This window comes from Lagopus muta, chromosome 3 (assembly GCF_023343835.1).
Source record: "Lagopus muta isolate bLagMut1 chromosome 3, bLagMut1 primary, whole genome shotgun sequence".
NCBI classification, from domain to species: domain Eukaryota; kingdom Metazoa; phylum Chordata; class Aves; order Galliformes; family Phasianidae; genus Lagopus; species Lagopus muta.
Genome location: NC_064435.1, coordinates 5553171 through 5572661, shown reverse-complemented (window position 1 = coordinate 5572661; position 19491 = coordinate 5553171). Strand labels below are relative to the sequence as shown.

Below are 19491 nucleotides of genomic sequence, written 5' to 3'. Positions count from 1 at the left end.
AAACTGAATGATGAATCAGCTTCTTTCCTGGGTTCTTATATGGCCACAGAGTCCCTTCTAGGGTATTTCTCAGTATTGGTCTTTAAATTGTTGTTTGATAATGCCCAAGCGTCTACAGTCCCCCTAAATACTCCTTGAGTTCAAGTCATTTAGGATTGGATTTCAGCCATGCAAATCACTCCTAATTAGAGATGCTCCATACTAATAATGTCTGTATAGAAAATCGTGACTTCTGACTCAGAGCCCTGACATCACTGTTTCCACCTTCTTGTGATAACTCCTTTCCTTCTTAATTAGTTTACTTTAAATAGAGACATTTAAGTAATTACTGCTTAATCTTTTCTCATGCTGTACTTGCTTGACAGCACATTTTAAACAACTATATTCTTAGGTTTGATCTTTATTTATTTAATTTACTTAGTCTTTCTTGAATACACAGCTCTTTCATTTATGTCACACAAGAGCAACACAGCTTTCAAACATAACTCATCTCAGAAATGAGGAGACGAGCTGAATGATCCTAAAACATATTATGGACATTTCAAAGCCATAATACAGAAGCCATTGATTTCTATGTGACCTGGTATACAACATGTTAATACTGGGTTGCTGCAGATAGCATCCACTTTCTACCACTTGTCAGCATTTTAGTCTGGGTACCTCAGTAATACAGTGAGGAAGAGAGAGGCATTAGTTCCTGCACATAGAGCACAGACTGTGACAAGCCATAGTCTTTAGCTGATCTCTGCAAGAACTGCTATTGATAACATTAATAATTTAATTTTTGCTGGTAAGGAATCATAGAATCGTAGAATTGTAGAATTATTATGGTTGGAAAAGACCTCTAAGTTCATCAACTCCAACCATCAATCCACCACCACTAAACCATGTCTCTAGGTGCCACATCTATTTATCAGTTTATCCTGAACAGGCAGTTCTGTCTTATTCTCTGTCATACTACTTGAGCCATTCCCTTTGACTACCCTCTAGAAGGTTGCCTTTTACCTATTTTAGAAGAGTTTTTCATGTCTAAATATGAATTACAACCATTGAAGGAAGGTGAGCCATACTAGCCATAGAGCTGGCAGCCATGATCCATCAATGCTGAGAGCTGGCAACCATCCCCAGAGACCAAAGGCATGTCCTGGGGATGAACCAAATCTGTGCTTTGCTAGCAGATAAAGAAGCTAAATTGTCTGTATTCAACCATCAGTTACATTCTCATCCCCAGTTCTCAGAGCTTGTCACACAGTCCTGCCTTGGTAGTATGCAAGTCATGGACCACTAAACTGAAGGAGAAATGACACATAGCTGCAGAGCCACTGAGTCACTCACTTTGGGGGAGTGGGACACCCACTTAGCGGATCTGTTAATGAAAGCCTTCTGATGCAATGCTTGGACATGCCCGTCAGGTAATCACCTAATATCTCCCACACGGTGCTGTCTTATACAGTACCAACATCCTCACCAGTGCAAAGACCTTTTCAAAGCAGAGAAAGACAACAGGACGTTGCTGCAGGGTGGTTTTATCATAATCATAATCGACCTTCTGCAGCCTCCTCATGACAATACTGACTGCCATTCTTCAAAACAGACCCTCATTATTTAAGCTGTCACATATTAAAATAGAAAGTTACTATTTATATTCACATAAGGAAATAATTTCTGCAGTTTCGGGTGTGCACATCAGAGCATTAATGCAACTATGTTCTTTATTGTCATCAGAAACATACCCCAAAACACTTATCCTCATCATTCAAAGCTTCTCTCTGCAGAGAGAAGACAAGCTCACCCATAAAACAACTAACAGAAAGAAACCACCAACAAAAAACAGTGCTGAGGATATCTGGCCTTCCAAAACCCTCAGATTTTTCCTCTTCCCTCCAACTGGGAGTTGTTTCAGGACAGCTGAATACCTTTTCCTGGGTTGCAGTTAGTTTTTTCACCACTTTCAGAGGGATTGAATTTTCAAAAGTAATTCAGATGGACACAGTTTTGAATACAGATTGTACCCCCAAAGGCTTTTTAATCACACAGATGGTGAAAATAGGAATCACCATCATGACCAACTTTCATCTCCAAAGCAATGCGAATCTCTGTTTTCTTCCACTACAACTGCTCCCCTCTCAGTCTGCTGTTTCACATCTGTAACTGGAGCCAAGCAAGAAGGGGAATGTCTGTGTTGAAGGTATACATACACACATCAAAGAAGGCTGCAGAATATGCAGGATAATATGGAGTGAACCGTGCACTGTGAAGTTTAAAGCAGCCATCACAACCATTCTCCTACCCTATCATGTAGGAATAAGCATAGTAAGGAGAGTGGTGTTTATTTAATAAAAGCTCATGACTCAAACACACTTGATAATAACAGACCGTGGGTAGTTCATTGCCCCAGTCTCAAGTGATTTTTAGAGTGATTGGGAGGCTCCTGCCTAACCTACAGCTCTCTATTGGTGCTGAGCTAGGCTCAGCACAGAAGGGTTTCCAGGTGACTCATCATGAAAGTTGTGCATGTCATAGTCAATTACAGTGGTTTGCAACAATGCCAGTTTAGAAGCAACAGGAAAAGCTTTTTGAATACATTTATTCTAAAGTAACATAGAGTAGAAACAGAGACTCAAATGCAAAAACCTAGAGAAAAGATACAAGTCAGGCAGAATCCCCAGCACTCCAAGCATCATTGAAATGCATCTAAACTAAGTGATATGCTAAATTAATTCTTATTTCTTAAAATATTCAACTCCTCAGCATACTCTGACACTTTTTGCAGTTGTTTTTATTAAACAGATGAATAAGAACATCCTACTGACCTTTTGACCTTTAGGACCTTCAGGGCCAATTGAGCCTCTCTCCCCCTAAAGAAAATACATGATCAGTCAGACTTCATTGTATAATGCAGTGAGAGGCTCAGCCTCACAGTCACTGAGGACTACAAAAGAATGCTCTTGTTTTAGGGGATAGCAGACTGAAAATGACGTCTTCTAGAGTGTGAAGCTGGCTGCTCAAAGGTTCCAGTCACAACCAATAGAAGCAACCACTTGATCATTAAAAGGTATGAGATTTTTTTCAGCATGGCTATATTTACCTCCATTTACCACTCATTTGAAGAAGGATACACACATCTGAAGTAGATAAAAATAATCCATTTATTTTCAAAGCTATTGTCAAGACCATCAGCGTAGTCAAAACTCACTTTATTAGATTAAGAGAAAACATCTGGAAAGATTGCCATCACCTCTACAGAGATCTCATCTGTGAATAACACGTCTAGATATTTCTATCAAATACTTACCACCACTAGATTTAAAGCACCTCACAAATAAATGCAGTCCTTCTTAGAACTCACTTGCATGGTGTTACACCTCTATTTCCAAACCCATATAACACACCAAAAAGAAAACGCGCTCAGCACTCACCTTTTGTCCAGCAGGACAGGAGCAATTGAAAGTCTTGAGGTGGGCAACTTGCTCACTGCCAACAGTAGGCCTCACTTCCACGGGAGGTGCTTCTGTCAGGACTGTGACCTGGCACTACATCCAAACACCCAAAGTCATGATGAAGCCTTGATGATAGAAAGCTTTCTCTTCCACCCACTTTAGAGAAACTGGATAGGCATTACTGGATAATGCATGGTTAATTATGTTAGGAATTAAATCTCATAGAAGCAATTCATTCAAACAATAGAGGAAAATGTGGCAAAATGAACAATGAGACTCTTTAGCCAAGATCGAGGGGAGAAGAGGGAGAGTGGAAGTGTCTACTGAGAGCTGGGCACAGGAAACTAAGCAGCTATTGGCACTGTGTTAGCTTTTCCCAAATAAAACCAGTGGGATTCATGCTGAATATTTCATGCTGAAGTTCTTTTGTTCCATCATCACTTCAGACTTTTGTTTGCCATGACAGCTTGACAGGGCAAAAGTGACTTGGAAACTTCAAACTCCTCATACTCATCTCTTTACGGTGGTTCTCTTTAGGCACTGCTAAATTACCAGTTATATAGCTAGGTCTGATTCACCATCCTTATAAAAATGATAATACCACACTGTCATATATCTCCTGGTTTGTGTAATAGATTTCAACAAAGAGTGTTCATATGAAAATAAATTAATGACAAAAAGAAGCTTACTGGTCCTGAAGGAATGTCACAGCAGGTCTCCAGCTCAGCATGCCGAGAATCACAGTAAATAACCATCCGCTGAAGATCAAACTGGAAGGCAAAGTGAGGCAAGTCTCAGAGACATTGAATTATTAAAGAATGCATGTCCTTTTGTTTGGATATGTACAATGCAGAGGAATACAAATAAAATCCAGATAGAGCTAAATTCATAAAGATTCTGTGGCTCTGTAGCCTATCTCCCTCCATCAATAATGGACCAGTATCTCAGCATTCTCCAAGAATGCTGTGTTAATGAGCTTGATATGCCTATTAAAACTTTAAGCAGTTTTTAATACAAATAAGAAGGTCTGCTAATTTCTTTGCCTGAAGAAAACATATTCTTGTCTGAGAAAACATATTCTGCCCACCTACTTCCTAAAATGTCATCTAGACATAAGTTTTGTTCTTCTCCTGTTGCGCCTTGTGCCTTCTGACCATTTACCCCAGCATGAGAAATGTTATTAGCACATTTAATAAGCACATTCCATCCTTCTTGTGCAGCTTAGAAAGATTACCTAAGTCTCAAACCACCAAACAATCATGTTTAAGTTACACCAGGTTAACACAGCTACCCAGCAGTCAGATCCAATGTGCAGGTCTCAAGTTCAATTGGAGAAAGAGACATTAATATCAGGTTTATTTTCCAAGAAACTGAGACTATATTGTGACTCAACTGAGTTAACAGGCTTCCTTTTTTCACCCCTCTCTTGCTGTCACAGGTGGAAATTTTCATAATGCCAGACTGGACAAAAAAACACCCTCATATGGGTAGCTCAGTATTCATTTTGATAGTATTTGTGGATGATTTTGTCTCTGATCTTCAGTATATTGCTTTCTGAGACTGGTCAGAAATATGAAATGGGTTTCTCATTTTTAATCCCTTTTACAGAGATAATGGCAGTCTCACATAAGCAGGCAGTAAGTCCTGTACACAACGAGATGCCTACCTGTTTTATCTACGTAACACAGGTCACATTTTAGCAATGCTGCTTCAAGAAAAGAGCCAATTATAATATAAGCACCCCAAAACACAGACACATGCTGAATGCTCAGTGCTGAATGCTACACTAGTTCTAATCAGCACACTCAATACTTACATCAATGGGGACACTATCATACAAGCGTTTGCCAATCACAGTCTTTCCTTGAATGTCGATATTTTCCCTATCTTCAATAGGCAGCATCTGCACAAGCTTGCAGTCTATGTACAGCGAGACAGCTGTTGACTGAATGCTGAGGGCAATTTTGTGCCAGCTGCGATCAAAAAGATCACTGACTCGTGCACTTCGAAAGACCACTCTCACAGCATCCTTGGTAAGCCCCACAGCATTGTACTCCACAGCTTTGTTCTCTCCATCCAGTCGGATTGAAACCTGAAAACAAACAAAAGTAATGTAAGTACTATTGCTAATGAGACATACAGCCTCCTCTTTCTTACTTTCTACTTGCCAACTAACACTCCAAAGCCAGAGATGATACAGGATGAGGTTAGAAGCCCAAGAAAGGAGCAGAGAACATTATTTGGGTATGACATAAAACTGGATGGGTTCTAAAACCTGTTCTAAAAAACAAGACTGGGCAGGAGACAGGTTTGAGCACAACCCTATGATCATCTATAGCCTTCACTCGTGAGCAGATTCCTTGGCATGTTTTCATTCCATACCACTGTGATGCCTCCCAGGCAATGTTTGGGCATGCCTGAGTAGTAGCACATGTCCAGAATGTCTCTCTAAAGTTTTACAGACAAAGCTGAGCCTGTTCTGGATCCTGTACAATCCTCCACTACTTCCCATCAGAATAGACTCTGCTATTCAGACACCATCACATGCTTTCAACCATCCCATTAGGCATGGACAAATCCCTCATTTCCTGATAAGAAAACAGCCTGCTGAGCTGTACTGCCTACATGTTATTTCAAACACTTTCAAATGAAAACCAAAACAAACAATAATGATTATGTCTTAGGCTCGGAGGAGACCTAGGATCAGGTTTTGCACAGTGTGGATACAGCCAAACCGTGCAATTTAAAGACAGTGTTGGAGACTGGTTCCTGGTCTAATTCAGTTAATTAGAGGTGGAAGAGACAATGCTTAGGGATGCAGGAAACCTAGAAGGGATAAAAGACAGATGGCCTCAATAGTCTTCTTTTCAGTGTAAATCAAAGAAGTATAGCACACAAGAAACAAAGTCCTAAGTGAGCCCTCTTGGGCAAAGCACTTTCAATGAATGAAAACAAAAGTCCCATTTCATGTTGTACTGAATAATGCCACTCCATTTAAAACACTGCAGAATAAATATCTCACCACTGCTTCTCTCCATCTTTCTTTTATCTCTGCCTTTCTCCCCCCACAACCTATTCTACGCGTACTCCATGTTGCAACTTATGGAGTGGGCAAAAATAGGCTTCTGAGACATACCTTTAGATCATTTACAAATTGATTTTCTCTTTTACAAAGTTAAGCATTTAGTAGCTGTAGCAGGGGATTGAGCAGAGCACAGATCCTGGGGAAGCAGCAGTGCACTAACGAGTTGCAGAGCTGGAAGCAGTTTGGCAACATTGGCACTAAACTGTATCTGATGGAAGTCACATAGGCTATGTCCAAACTTCACCCAAAATATGCATGCAGCAAGCACCATGCTGGCCAGAAATGGCCCCTCAGATGAGTGCTAGCTCAGAAGTGCCTGCAGTCCATAAGCTAAGCAGGTCAGCAGACTTACAGTGGCCCAAACACTACTGGACGCATGAAACAAGGCTCTTGAGGCTCTAGGACAATTCTAGCACTACAGTTTCAGGAACTTTTGAAAACATCACTGAGAATCTAGAGTTCTTTTTCCCTCCACATCCAAGCAGTTCAAATTTCAGCCATCTCTAGCAAAACATATGAAATTGAAAAACAAACAACTCGACCAAACCACCTCCTTCCAAAGCACAACTGAACCTCTACACTACATCATGCTGTTAAGAATGCTACATAGGATCATGTGAACCTTTATTCCACTGTTACAGTATTTTTCTTCCAAGTTCCTGAGAGTACCTGCAAAATACTACTGGATCAAATTCTACAGCAGCCAAGACTCATAGCACAGTGTTACGTCTATTTCCTAAGTAAAGAGTCCATAATGCCTTCAGATGATATCTAGAATGTACGTACTCAAACCTGTTATAGCACACTGCGCTCTTGTTCTGCTGTATATCTGTGTGGCTATCCTTTCCTAAAGAAGCAAACATCCAGCTTTTCATTTACCTCCACATCCTTCTCCACAGAGCTGTTCTCCTAGTCTGTACACATACCCAAAAGCAGTTTCAAGAGCTGTATTTCCCCTACTCTTTCCAACTAACACATATACTTGCATGCTAATAACAATCAAGGTCTGTGCAATACTTCCTCCAGGGTTCAAATTAAAAGTAAAGATTTTTCAGCAAGAAAAACAGAAAATTAAGGAGTGGGAGGTTAAGGCAAGAAGGCTGATTCATGCAGTCAGAAGGAAACAAGGCTGCTCTTTCTGGCAGCAAAGGGCCTCATACCTGTGGTATGCCATACTTGTCAATAATCTGCCAAATATACCAGTCTTCTTTTCTGGAAGCCTTTCGGAATTTGAAGGTAGTTACAAAGGCATATTCATCAGGCAGACCTTGTGGGAATACATCCCTGGCATGGGGAGGGAAAAAGACAGAAATGTATGAGGCATAGCAATGTAGAGCACAATTTCTAAAACTCTGCTTATCCCAGCAATGCTTCCCAAAAATATCACGTAGCTCCCACAAAATCTGCTGTATTTGGCAGCCTGAAAAGCAATGAACATGAGCTTGTTCCCTCCATGTGGTTCTGTCCTTGAAGAGCCCTTCTCTATTCCAATACAGAAGCTCTCAACTTAAATAAAGAGCAGTGAAAACTTCACAATGGGATCCATCAGGTCAAAGCAGCTGAGTTGCACCTGATGCTTTAGCTCACACATTCAGTAAATCATATTCTTCTTCAGGTGCATAGGAGATCTGAGACATCCAGCAGTGGGCAGGCACATCTGAAATCCTCTATAAATGTACCAAGTTACAGCAACAAATATTGTAATATTTCCCCAAAACAGGCACAACACCTCATGTCTGCCCCAGATTTTCCTTAGCTGGTGGCCTGGGAGAACAGTACCTTCTTGAATAAAGCCTTATAATCATTTTAGGCAGCAATTTACTCATTTTGACTCCATCATCCATGCATAAATCTGAATTTACAAAAAGCAGAAGTGTTTGACTCAGCCCCAACATAAGAACATACCATAAGCGAGAGGACAGGACTAGACAGAAGGCATAATTTACCCAGTATCACCATTTTTTGTCATTAGCTGTAAATGGACATCTACAAATGAGAACAAACAGAACAAGTGTGTTCTCCCTCCCTCCAACTCTATGTGATTCAGGGGTCAATTTCAGAGACATCTACAATTACTATTCCTATAGCTTCCTATGTATGGTCTTTTCCAGTCTCCCCTTGAAGCCTAGTAAACTTCACAACATCCATTGGCTAGTAATCACACTACTCTGCTACTACTGTATAATGAGCCTCTTTTTGTTCATTTAGGGCTTAGTTCTTGCAAGGGGCAACATAATGAACTAATTAGTTTTCTTTTTCTTTTTCTTTTTTTTTGTAAACGCATTCATGATTCTATAAAATTTGTTTATATTGCCTCTAAGCCATCTCTTTTTCCCAGTTGAATACTCCCAGTTAACTTCATTGTTTGTAATGCCCAAGCCAGCCTGCTCCTCTGATTAGTCCTAAATAGGTCCTTCCTAAATATCATATCTTTGCTTCTGGACATCTGAGCAGACAGGTATGAGCACTCATTAGAAAATAAAGGCAACAGCAGCAATTAATAAAGAGGAAAACACTGAAAAGTGATTCTCTTAAGGAATACTTCACAGTTAATCCGAAGGCATGCTCAACTAGAAGCTGTTACCGAAGTTGAAAGCAAAAATCTCATACTCAAAATTTCCAAAATGTTGTGTTTTACAATTACAGCAAATGATGAAAGCCACAATGTTCAATCATCTTTTAATCTGTGCTTTGAATTTCCTACATTTTAGCCAAGTTAAAAATTCGGAACAAGTATTACTGTGGCTTCTTCCAGTACTGTAATTTTTGCTGTTTAAAAAGCCCATGGAGACTGGACACCACTATAAGCTGGTCTTCCCACTGAGGACATAGAAACTGTCTGAGGCTTTCCATCACAAGAGAAAACTGAGCCAGGCTCCCACCAGCTCGTTTACCACCAGCTCATTTTTACCACCAGCTCCTTCCCTTTGGAGAGTTGACAAGGCTGTCTCAGTACTCAGTAGCAGCTATTCACAAGCCATGCCTCCCTGATACATCAACATGCCAGCATCCACCTCCCTGAAGGCACGCAAGATAACTTGAGATCTCCTCTCTTTGGGCTGAAAAAAGAAGCCAGTCAGACGTCACTCTGTTGGCAGAGATGCTATGGTGAATAACACTGGTGTGACTGGGGCACTGAGAGCCACCAAGAAGGACTAGGGAATTCTTGGCAGGAGGGAATCACGTTGGTCACATCAGCCTTCTCAAAAGGGCACCCATCCAGATCTCTTTCACTGCTGACCTGTCTTAGTACAAGTTTCTTGTCAAATGGCTTTGTATACTTTCTGTCTCTACGCTTGTCAGAGAAGAGGAGGCATGTCTTGGCTTTTACTACAACTGACAGATTGGGCTGTTTTCCTTCCCCCCCTTCAAGAAACTTCACAAGGCAGCAATGCTGATAGTTGAAAAAGCATTTTTTATCAATGCATCCTCTTGAACATTTCTAAGTAAGAGTGCTGTTAGTGGGGAGACTTCCCTGTGGCTCAACTCCTAAAATTCTATTTCAAAATTTGTGTCTAATGCACTTTCCTCACTCCTTTCACCTACCTTCACCATCATAACTGGATTTAGTGAGCCAACCCAGCCCCTTAGGAACCTGATTTGCATTTTGGGCACAGGTCGTCCTATTGACTTACTCATCTGTAGTGACTCTAACTGTGGCATTACTACTTTGCTAAGGGAGTAGTTATACAAACATATGGTTGGGTTTAATCCCTTGTACTGATAACGTAGTGAGCCTGGCAGTCTGCAAGCAAATCTGGTGGCTGGCCTCTGTGCTCAGTCTCTCTGGATACCTCTGAGCTAGGAACATGAATATCACGATGAAAGCTAGATTCAGAAAAAGTTTTCAGATGCTTAATGCCCGCAGAAAAACTAGGAGTTAGGCACCTAAACATCCTCATAAGTCCAGCCACACTTCATCACACTGTGGCTGACAAATAGTCCATTGAGTAGATTTAAAGTGATAGAAGACTATAATGAGTTTTTCGCAGTCACCCTCAGCTGATTTTTAAAGGTGTTGAAGAACTGAGTGCAAGCAGAAGCCAGAGAAGGGATTCCTGCCAAAAGCAAACCTGAAAACACTCTCATTGCTCTGAAGATATGATAAAAACTGTTCTGAAGTCCTCGGTCCCTGCATCTTTTACAGAGATGCATTACTGCATAAATATCAACATCTCTTTTCATTTCTTTCCTCACTAAAAAGTCATCTCCATCTAGAAGCTCAAATTTACGTAGGAACTGCTGTCCTCAGAAATGTTTTATTTCCTTCTTTTATTCAGGCTGAACTGAGCTGATGATCCATATTATGGAGCTTTGCTGGATGTCTGGTACCTACAAGGGAGCTCTCTGCCAGTTCCTTGGTCTATAACTCTGACAACAAGATGGATTGCAGAATAACTTATTATAAAACTCTAAGACATAAGAATCCCCAGGTGCTGCAGGTTAGTCTAGGAGTTAATTAACTCATCTCCAAGGTCAGGTGAATCACAACTTCTACAAAGGAAAAATGGTAATGGCCAAGGAGGAGGCTCTCTTAGCCATTACCCACTTACACAACATGGTCTCCTTCTTACATATATTTTTTTAGCATAAAAATCTGCATCTGTAACAATCAGCATGAGATCCTACAACTATAAAAATAATACAAAGGAGAAAATAAGATTATCAGTTGTCATTTTAGACATTGAATGTAATGGTTACTAATAGGGTGCATGCAGTTGATAAGAAAAAGACACAGCTGAAAATTCGACCCTTTTCACAGCAGCTAAAAATCACTAACAGTCAATTTCCCTAGAGCCTGTGAAATAAGGCTCCAGAAAACCATTTCATTTCCACACACATCAGACAACTTAAGGTTGTTAGGATGGCAGAAGTGGAAGATGAAGAAAGAAAAAAAGAAAATAAGCAGAGGTTTCCAGATCACAAGAAATTTTGTGATAGGTCACAGACCAAGCCTGCCAGCTGTCTCTGGTCTTTGGAAGAGAAGGTGAAAGAGAAAAACATGGCTGTAGAGAGGAGTAGAGAGGATGCAGTATTGAACCATACATCACAGAATCATGGAACAGACCTATTGAAATCAAGTCCAACCCCTCTGCTCAAGCAGGGTCTGCTAGAACCAACTGTCCAGAACTACATCCTGTAAGGTTTTGAATATCTCCATGGATAGACACTCCCCAATTTGTTACATTGTTTGACTACACTTTCATTAAAGAAGGTTTTTCTTGTGTTTAGATCAAGTTTCATGTTTTCAATTTGTTCCCATTGCTTTTTGTCCTGTCAGTGGATACCACTCAGAATTCTGTCTCTATCTTCTTTGCTTCATATCCTATCAGGTATATATACACATGGATGAAACTGCTCCAGAGCCTTCTCTTCTACAAAACAGAAGAATCTGATCTCTCTCAGCCTTTCTTAATATAATATATTTATGCTTGAAAATAAGTGAAGAGCAAAGAAACATTCAACAGGATTCATGTTAAGTGCAGGAAGTTTTGGCAGCTGTTGGTAGAATGTTCCTCTCTGTCATACAGAACTGACGATGATACCAAGGCAAGAGCTCATGAAGAAACCTAAGACAACTAAGACAAAGTTGAAGTAAGGATGCAGGATGCCCCTACCCACATCCAACAACATATGCATGCTGAAGAAGAAAATAATATTTCCAAATTGGAAAGAGCAAACAGATCATAAACAAATGCCAGGACAAGCAGAATCAGATCAGGCAAGAGAAGAGTGAGGTATATACAGGGCAGGAGGAAGGATTAGAAGAAATAATTGGAGGACAGAATGGGAAAAAAGTTTGTAGGTATAGGCTCAAGAAGATAAATAAGTACATTTTACATGCAACTAAACTGGCACTTTGTAGAAGTACTAGGCTTATATAAAATAATACAGATCCTTTAAGAAGATAATAAAGTGAATTAAATATAATACTCAGTTAATGATTTTGTATCTAATTATGAGATGTTGCTATCAGTTGCTAAATACTGCTTGAGGTTATCTGCAAGACAGGACAGATGTTTTTGTTTTGCTTATTATCAGTTATCAGCTCTGTAAGCTTTATGAGATTTCATTTTCTGTGAGCAATGATCCTATGCGTAGCATCTCAGAATCCTGATGTCCAACAAGTAAAATGGACTGAACATGCAGATGCTTTCTGCAGTTACATATCCATTTGGTTTAATTCCCAAACCACAGGTGTATGAAAGTTAAAATACGAGAGGCTGAAAACATAAAAATTCTTTAATTCTGTGTTCCAGTTAACCATTTAACAGGAATCTTTGTCATTTTGATTAACTAATTTAGGATATTTTATTTATAATTGTCCTGGACAAAAAATATTCTACTTATTTTAGAAGGAACATCAACAGATAAACGGATGAAATCTGAGCAGGCAGAAAGTCATCATAGTTGGTTGGCCTGTCTCTGCTTCTTCAGTCTTTCTGGGAGAATATCAGCAACAACAAAAAACAACAAAGTATTTTAAATATTAATTTCTAAAAGGAATGCAGATGGACACCTCTCTATAAACCATAGTAACTTGTTCCAGAATTTAAATACATTCATTAAGAGTGTGTATTTCTTCCACATTGATTTTTGGTGCTGCTAACAGGTAGACATTGACTTTTAGCCTAGCATTATTCATTGCTCTGAAGACCCTTCACTAAAATTTGATTCCCCAAAGGTTCTTACAGATGGTGATCACTTCAGTTATTAACATCTTAATTTTATCTTACTACACTGTGCTTCTTCAATTTCTCACTATTAGACTTGTTTCCTCTTTAACATTCCATTCACTCCATTCTTATCTACTGAACTGTGGACACAAAGACTGAACACGGCATCCTCACAGTAGTGATGGAGTTCCCCGTGCTGGAGACAGTTAACTGTTAAGTGTTTGATCATTTCTGCTTATACCCCCAAGGACTGTATAATTTCTGTTTCCCAGAGCCTCATAACAGTGGATCATCACTACCAGAATTTCTTAATCAGAATCTGGACTGCCCTACTTCATGAGCTTCTTTCTGCGTGGTCCTGGCGATAACTCCCTCTTGTGATAGCAAACATGCTATCACTTGCTGTTAGAAGCCACAGCAAGAAAGGATGCTACCCAGAAACTTCAATGAGCTTACAAATTGATTTATTCCCCTTTCTACACACATGTAATGTTTATACTCCCTGTCAAGACCAAGGTGTCTGAGTTTACCAGCCTTCTCCCAGATGATGAATTTGAATTTACTTACCCTGAGACTTGATATCATTTAAGGACTTCAGAGTAAAGAGTTTGCCTTTCAATACAGTATATTTGTACTTTAATTTTTTTCAAGACTCTATGTTTAAATGGAGAAAGAAAGAGAGGAGTTAAAGGAGAGAAGGGAAAATCAATCTAGGTGGGCTACAGGATGAAAAAATGTTGTGAAACGAAACAAATGCAAGTCACAGGACAATCTGAAGATGCAATGAACTGAGTAAAAGAGCCAAGACCGGAAAAAGAAAAAAGAAAAAATCAATAGCTTTTCTCCATAAAAAGGAAAATAATTCCCATTGATTTTTTAAGCTGAAGTTCAAACTAGCTCAGTGAAATTTATTGCAAGGATGTTAATGATGACAATTCAATTCGATCTACGTCTTGTGGTTACTCGGTGAAATTAGGCACTCACTCTTCCCAAGGCTACTGCTAGCAGGACTGAGATGACAACCTGAAAAGAAACCATCCTGATAGCCTATGACAAAGCTGACAGCCTCAGATTATAAAAGGCTCTAAGGACGGAATTGACGGTGACAGAGGATTAAAAATTGCTTATTCTTTTAGAAGATCCAAAACGTTATTAGCTAACTGAAAACATCTACCATAAACTGGTCTCTTGCTATTAACAAACATATTAATGTATTCTGAACTATAGCTTTCAGTAGAATACACACTTGCACCAACAGACTCACCAGTGTTATAGAATTTTCAGTGAAGGGAGTTACTTTAGTAGCTTGTAGAAGACAATTTTTAGAAGAGACACTACAGCTACATAAATGACATTCAGATTATGAAGTAAATTATTTGCTAACATTTGAAGTACTGAGGCACAAGTGAGCTTAGAGAGTATTATACATTGTCTCAACAGGACTCAGATACCAAAAATAAAAATAAAAACCAAAAATAAGCTATAGACATGTTCAATAATGTTCAAGGATGCCTGAACTGCAGTTCTCTATGGTCAGAACTGCTAGACACTGTATTACTTTGGCATTATCTTAACTTTGGAGTTAATTTTCACCTTACATGTATAGTTCATTGACAGATGAGCAACTGATAGGAGGAGTTTCTTCCAAATGCATAGAGTTTGTTCAAACAGCTTGGTACATCCTAGATACTACCAAACTCTAAGATTTTTTTCTTAAAACTTGTTTTTACTTTTCCTACTTAAAACAATATGTTCAAAATAAGCCTTACATCAAAGATAATAAACTCTCAGTAGGCTCCTCCCCTATCCCAAGGCAGAGCCCCATGCATTTCTGTTACCCTCACACACAGTGAAACTCCCCTTCTTCACTGTCCCAGCCTGGCCCTCCCGAAGAACCCATGTCCAGCCATGGTGGGTGGGGTATGCTACCTCATCTCTGTGATCCCAATGAGATCGATGCCCTCTCCATATTATGTGGCAGATCTCTACCTTGTGAAGATTCAGATCAGGAGCTGAAACTCCAGCTGAGCCCAGAGTGTAGAAGATACGAGAACCCCTGGGAGGCAGAGTCCCAGGTCATGACTCGCATCTCCTACTCTGTTCTTGATGCCAACAGTGAAAAAACCTTAGACCAACATGCAGACAAGACTCCCATCACCAACTGTATCCATGAAGTAGAAAACACAGGTCTTTGGAGAAGCACAAGCTGCAAATCCAGCTTAAGATAGTTTGAGTTGATAATCTTGAAGATCTTTTCCAGCCTGGATGAGTTTATGATCCCCTATCTCAGTGGGAAAGCTACCGAACATTTCCTTTAGATTCACTTTACTAAGCTTTAAGTTCTTTTGTGAATTTCTTAATGTTGCTCCTAACAACCATTCCCAATACCCAGAAAGTAGTTCATTCTCTATAAGGGTAGAGCCTCATGTGGCTATAGAGGATCTCAAGCATCTGTCACAAATTCTGTGCCAGCAGCACTGAAAAGCGTATAGGTACCAGATATTTGCCTCATGATTCAACTAGAGGAACCAAACAATGGAAATCAGAGACTCAGATGAAAATAAAGTGAAAGACCAAGGTACTCACTCAGTTTTCTGAACAACAGGGAAACTTCCAAGTCGTACATAAGAGCTTTGAATTCCATTTTCTTTCATTCCAAAGATCTGTTTCACACTGAACGAATCCATCAGGTCAAACCCTGAACATAACATAAGTGTAAATACAGGATATTGATCAGGCTGCTATTTAAAAAAGAGAGCAGTGGGGTTTGTCTTTAATTGCATTTTAGTTATGATAGCCCAGAATCACAACACGTGAGAGATTAAAATTTTTCTTATAAGGGAAATTCAGGGAATTTCAATTTTTTTTGGACAAACTTTTAATAAATAAATGAATAAGAGCTTTTTTTTACAAAATTTAAAGTGCCATGTAGTTTCATGGAAAAGTCCCTACATGTGTCAGAGAGCACGCAAAACCAGCAAATGCTCGTCTTTATCACGCCATGACTGCTGTGTGTTCAATTCAGATATTATCTCTACTTTCCTTAGAGAGAAATATGATACAAGCCCATGATCACAGAGCACTTCACATATAATTTATCTAGATAAAATTCAGCTCTCTAGACAGTGCAATAACACAGATTCTCATCCAGTTAGGCAAAGAGTTGAATAGAGGTGTTCCTAGGGAAAGATTCATCTCATAATAAAACAGATACTAACAGTGCTTGTTTCTTTCCATTGACATAAAGAGAGTTTAGGATGCACAGTCTGCATGCTAAACCTCAGCTGGTAAAGGTCTATAGCTAGTGAGATGAGACTCGCTCTCTTCATTGTCAACCAAAGCTCACAAAGTAATAAACACTTCAAACATCCATTATCTCAAGGATTTCAATAGCATTACAGAATATGTGACCATACACTAAAGGAAGAAGTGTCTATTGAGGGTAAGATACACCTCATCTAATTTCAGCTGTCTGGAAATGAGACATGATGTATGCAGGTTGCTTCAATACCCTTATGAGTCAGCAGAGAAATCTAAAAGTTTCTACGAAGATGACTCACCAGTCCTGTCTTAGACCTATCTAAAGACAAGTTCAATGTCTATTTGGTAGTCCCTACCTTCTTACATTCACCATAGAGGAGACCTACACTATCATTTTAAGACTACTGAAATGAGGTATGATATATCCCACTCATAGGCTATCCATTTTTACAATGAATGAGGCAGAAGTCGAGAGGAAAAAATGTTAAATGATTACACACAACTTACATTAATATTGTCTGATTTGCATTCAGGATTGAATAAATGTTTCAGATTTTTAAATTCAGAATAATATAATTATAAGCTTGCTATCCTGACCATTTACAGTATCTCCTTAAAGAGGTACCATCCTATTTCTAAGTGGAAGAAGAAAGAAATAAACCCTGAATATCGCCAATTGAGTTGAGAAATTAGTCAGGATAGATTGCCCAATTAAGACCAGAAGAAAGATAGTCCCTAGAGATGTTCAAGAAACATTTAGATGTTGGTTTAGTGGGAAATATTGGTGACAGGTGGACTGTTGGACTGGATGATCTTAGACATCTTTTCCAACCTTGGTGATTCTATGATTCTATGAAGGAGAGTTCCAAATAAGTATGTGCTTGAAAGTTATCTCTAAGATTATTCTAGCAGAAAAAGAAAATATATATAGCATTTATATTAATTTCATTTGTTATTTATTTCAAATGTCTAGAAGCACTTGGGATTAAATCATTCCCTTGTTGACTTTAGGACTGGGACTAAGATTGTGAAGGAAAGAGTGTGATCTTTTCAATTTAGTACTGAATACCAATGTTAAGATAAGAAATAAGTGATGATGTAACCACTTCTCCAATACCTGAACAGGAGTTTACATCTGGCATTACCTGGCTGAGCATTAAAAAGAGTGCACTTAAACTTTCCCCAGTCACTGCCTGTTTAGTTTGTTGTACTGTAATTCTGCACTGGAGTGACAGTAGAAATTTGGGCTGTACCTCACTTTTCTACCATCAAGGAGGGAGCACATTGTCAGTGCCAGTAAGTGGCATTGAATGGAGTCACTCCTGGATTTAAATAAAAAAGCATAGAATCATAGGATCATAGAATGGCTTGGGTTGGAAGAAACCTCAAAGATCATCTAATTCCAACCCTCTGACATGGGACAGTTGCCAGACACCAGATCAGGCTGCCCAGGGCCTCAACCAACCTGGTTTTGAATCCCTCCAGGGATGAGGCATCCACAACTTCTCTGGGTAACGTGTTCCAGTGCCCCACTACCTTGTAAGTAAAAAAAATTCCATCTAAAATCTAATCTAAATCTCCCCTCTTTTAGTTTAAAACATACCCCCTTGTCTTTTCACTATCAGACCATGTAAAATGTCAGTCTCCCTTCCATTTATAAGCTCCCTTCAAGTACTGGCTTTCACACGTCCTCAACTCTCTTTAGCCAAATCTGGGAAGACAGGACTTCAAGGGCTGGGCTATGGTTAGAAGACACAAACTAAATGCTGACTGAGGGCTACAGGTAAAATTAGATGCAATACATTGCTTTCCAGTCCCCTCCAAAAGTGAAATGGAAGGAACACAGCTACTTAGCAAGAACAAAGCTACTGTAACCCAGTCAGTGCACCATGTACAGGATGAAAGGGTGGGACTTTCCTGTTCTCAGGTGCTTTGATTTAAAAGGTACTTTTTGTACAAAAGAACAGGTGTAATTTCCCAGTTGCTTTATGAACAATTTAATCAGTAATGCCATAAATATGACACTTAGTAAGATGAATAACACTCTTTGATCACAAGCCTCCTACTTCATTCTAGCTACTAAAACAATATGAAATGAAAACTTCTAACCTGATTATCTCTCCCTAAAAGCAGTATACCCTACTCCATTAATGTTAAAACAGTGACCTGGAAGAGAAGCTCAAATTCCTAACATCATACTTTGCTTGAAAAGCAATTTCTTATGCACTGCTCTACTGATCAAATCAGAGGAATGTTTCTTTACTTGCAAGTAGTAACTCCTTACAGGAAGAAGTGAGTTTTTCCAAAATCAGAAAGTAGGCTACCTGTTGCAGGGTAATATTGGTAAAACTTGGCATTGGACATGGTTTAATCATAACATTCAGCAGATTCTTTTTGGCAGGAAGGATGCTCACACTGCATTCTGCCATACTCTAAGGCATGATCAGAGGATGATCAAACAGCTCTGTCTAGAGGTTCCACAATATCTTTTTTCAAGATAATTATTTCAAGATCAGACTAAAGGGAACATGGTCTGTTGCCTTAAGAATGAGTTTGATTTCTGTCTCACTCCACTACAGATCTGATATTGATAATACAGTGGAAACTAGTGTGAGTGCTGAGGTTTTCTCATCTTCAGGGGAAAACCAAAATTATATATATATAAATATATATTTATATATATTTTATATATATATATTTTTTTTCTGATATATATATATATATCAGAAAAAACAATATCCAAATCCAGAAAATCAGAGGAACAAGAAGTTTTAATGGCCAGAAACACAGCAGTGTGCACACTTGGAAAGCTTTCTTAAAGTAGGACTTCTGTCCAAAGAAGCTTTCAAAGAAAAGTCTTGTTTCTCCCAAGGAACTCAAGATAACACTCACAGGGAAAGCCAGGGGGTTGACTGTCATTTCTTTGTCTAATTGGTGAGACACCCCAGAGGAATAAGTTGAAAGCAGATGAAAAAGGAATACACCAGTCTTGATTAAACTCTCAGCAGAATTTTCAGCTTTGTCAGCG

The 19491-nt window shown here is 39.2% G+C and overlaps 1 protein-coding gene across 3 annotated transcripts in view; it reads right to left on the bottom strand.

Annotated features, from left to right (window-relative positions):
• Positions 1–19491, bottom strand: part of COL22A1 (collagen type XXII alpha 1 chain) — a 226658-nt gene that overhangs the window by 130213 nt on the left and 76954 nt on the right. For all 3 annotated transcript variants that reach the window (XM_048938956.1, XM_048938958.1, XM_048938957.1), the window contains 6 exons: positions 15789–15900; positions 7686–7809; positions 5257–5532; positions 4130–4210; positions 3420–3533; positions 2814–2858 (listed from right to left, as the gene is read on the bottom strand). In XM_048938956.1, coding sequence (XP_048794913.1) covers positions 2814–2858; positions 3420–3533; positions 4130–4210; positions 5257–5532; positions 7686–7809; positions 15789–15900 — 752 coding nt within the window. The remainder of the gene's footprint in view (positions 1–2813; positions 2859–3419; positions 3534–4129; positions 4211–5256; positions 5533–7685; positions 7810–15788; positions 15901–19491) is intronic.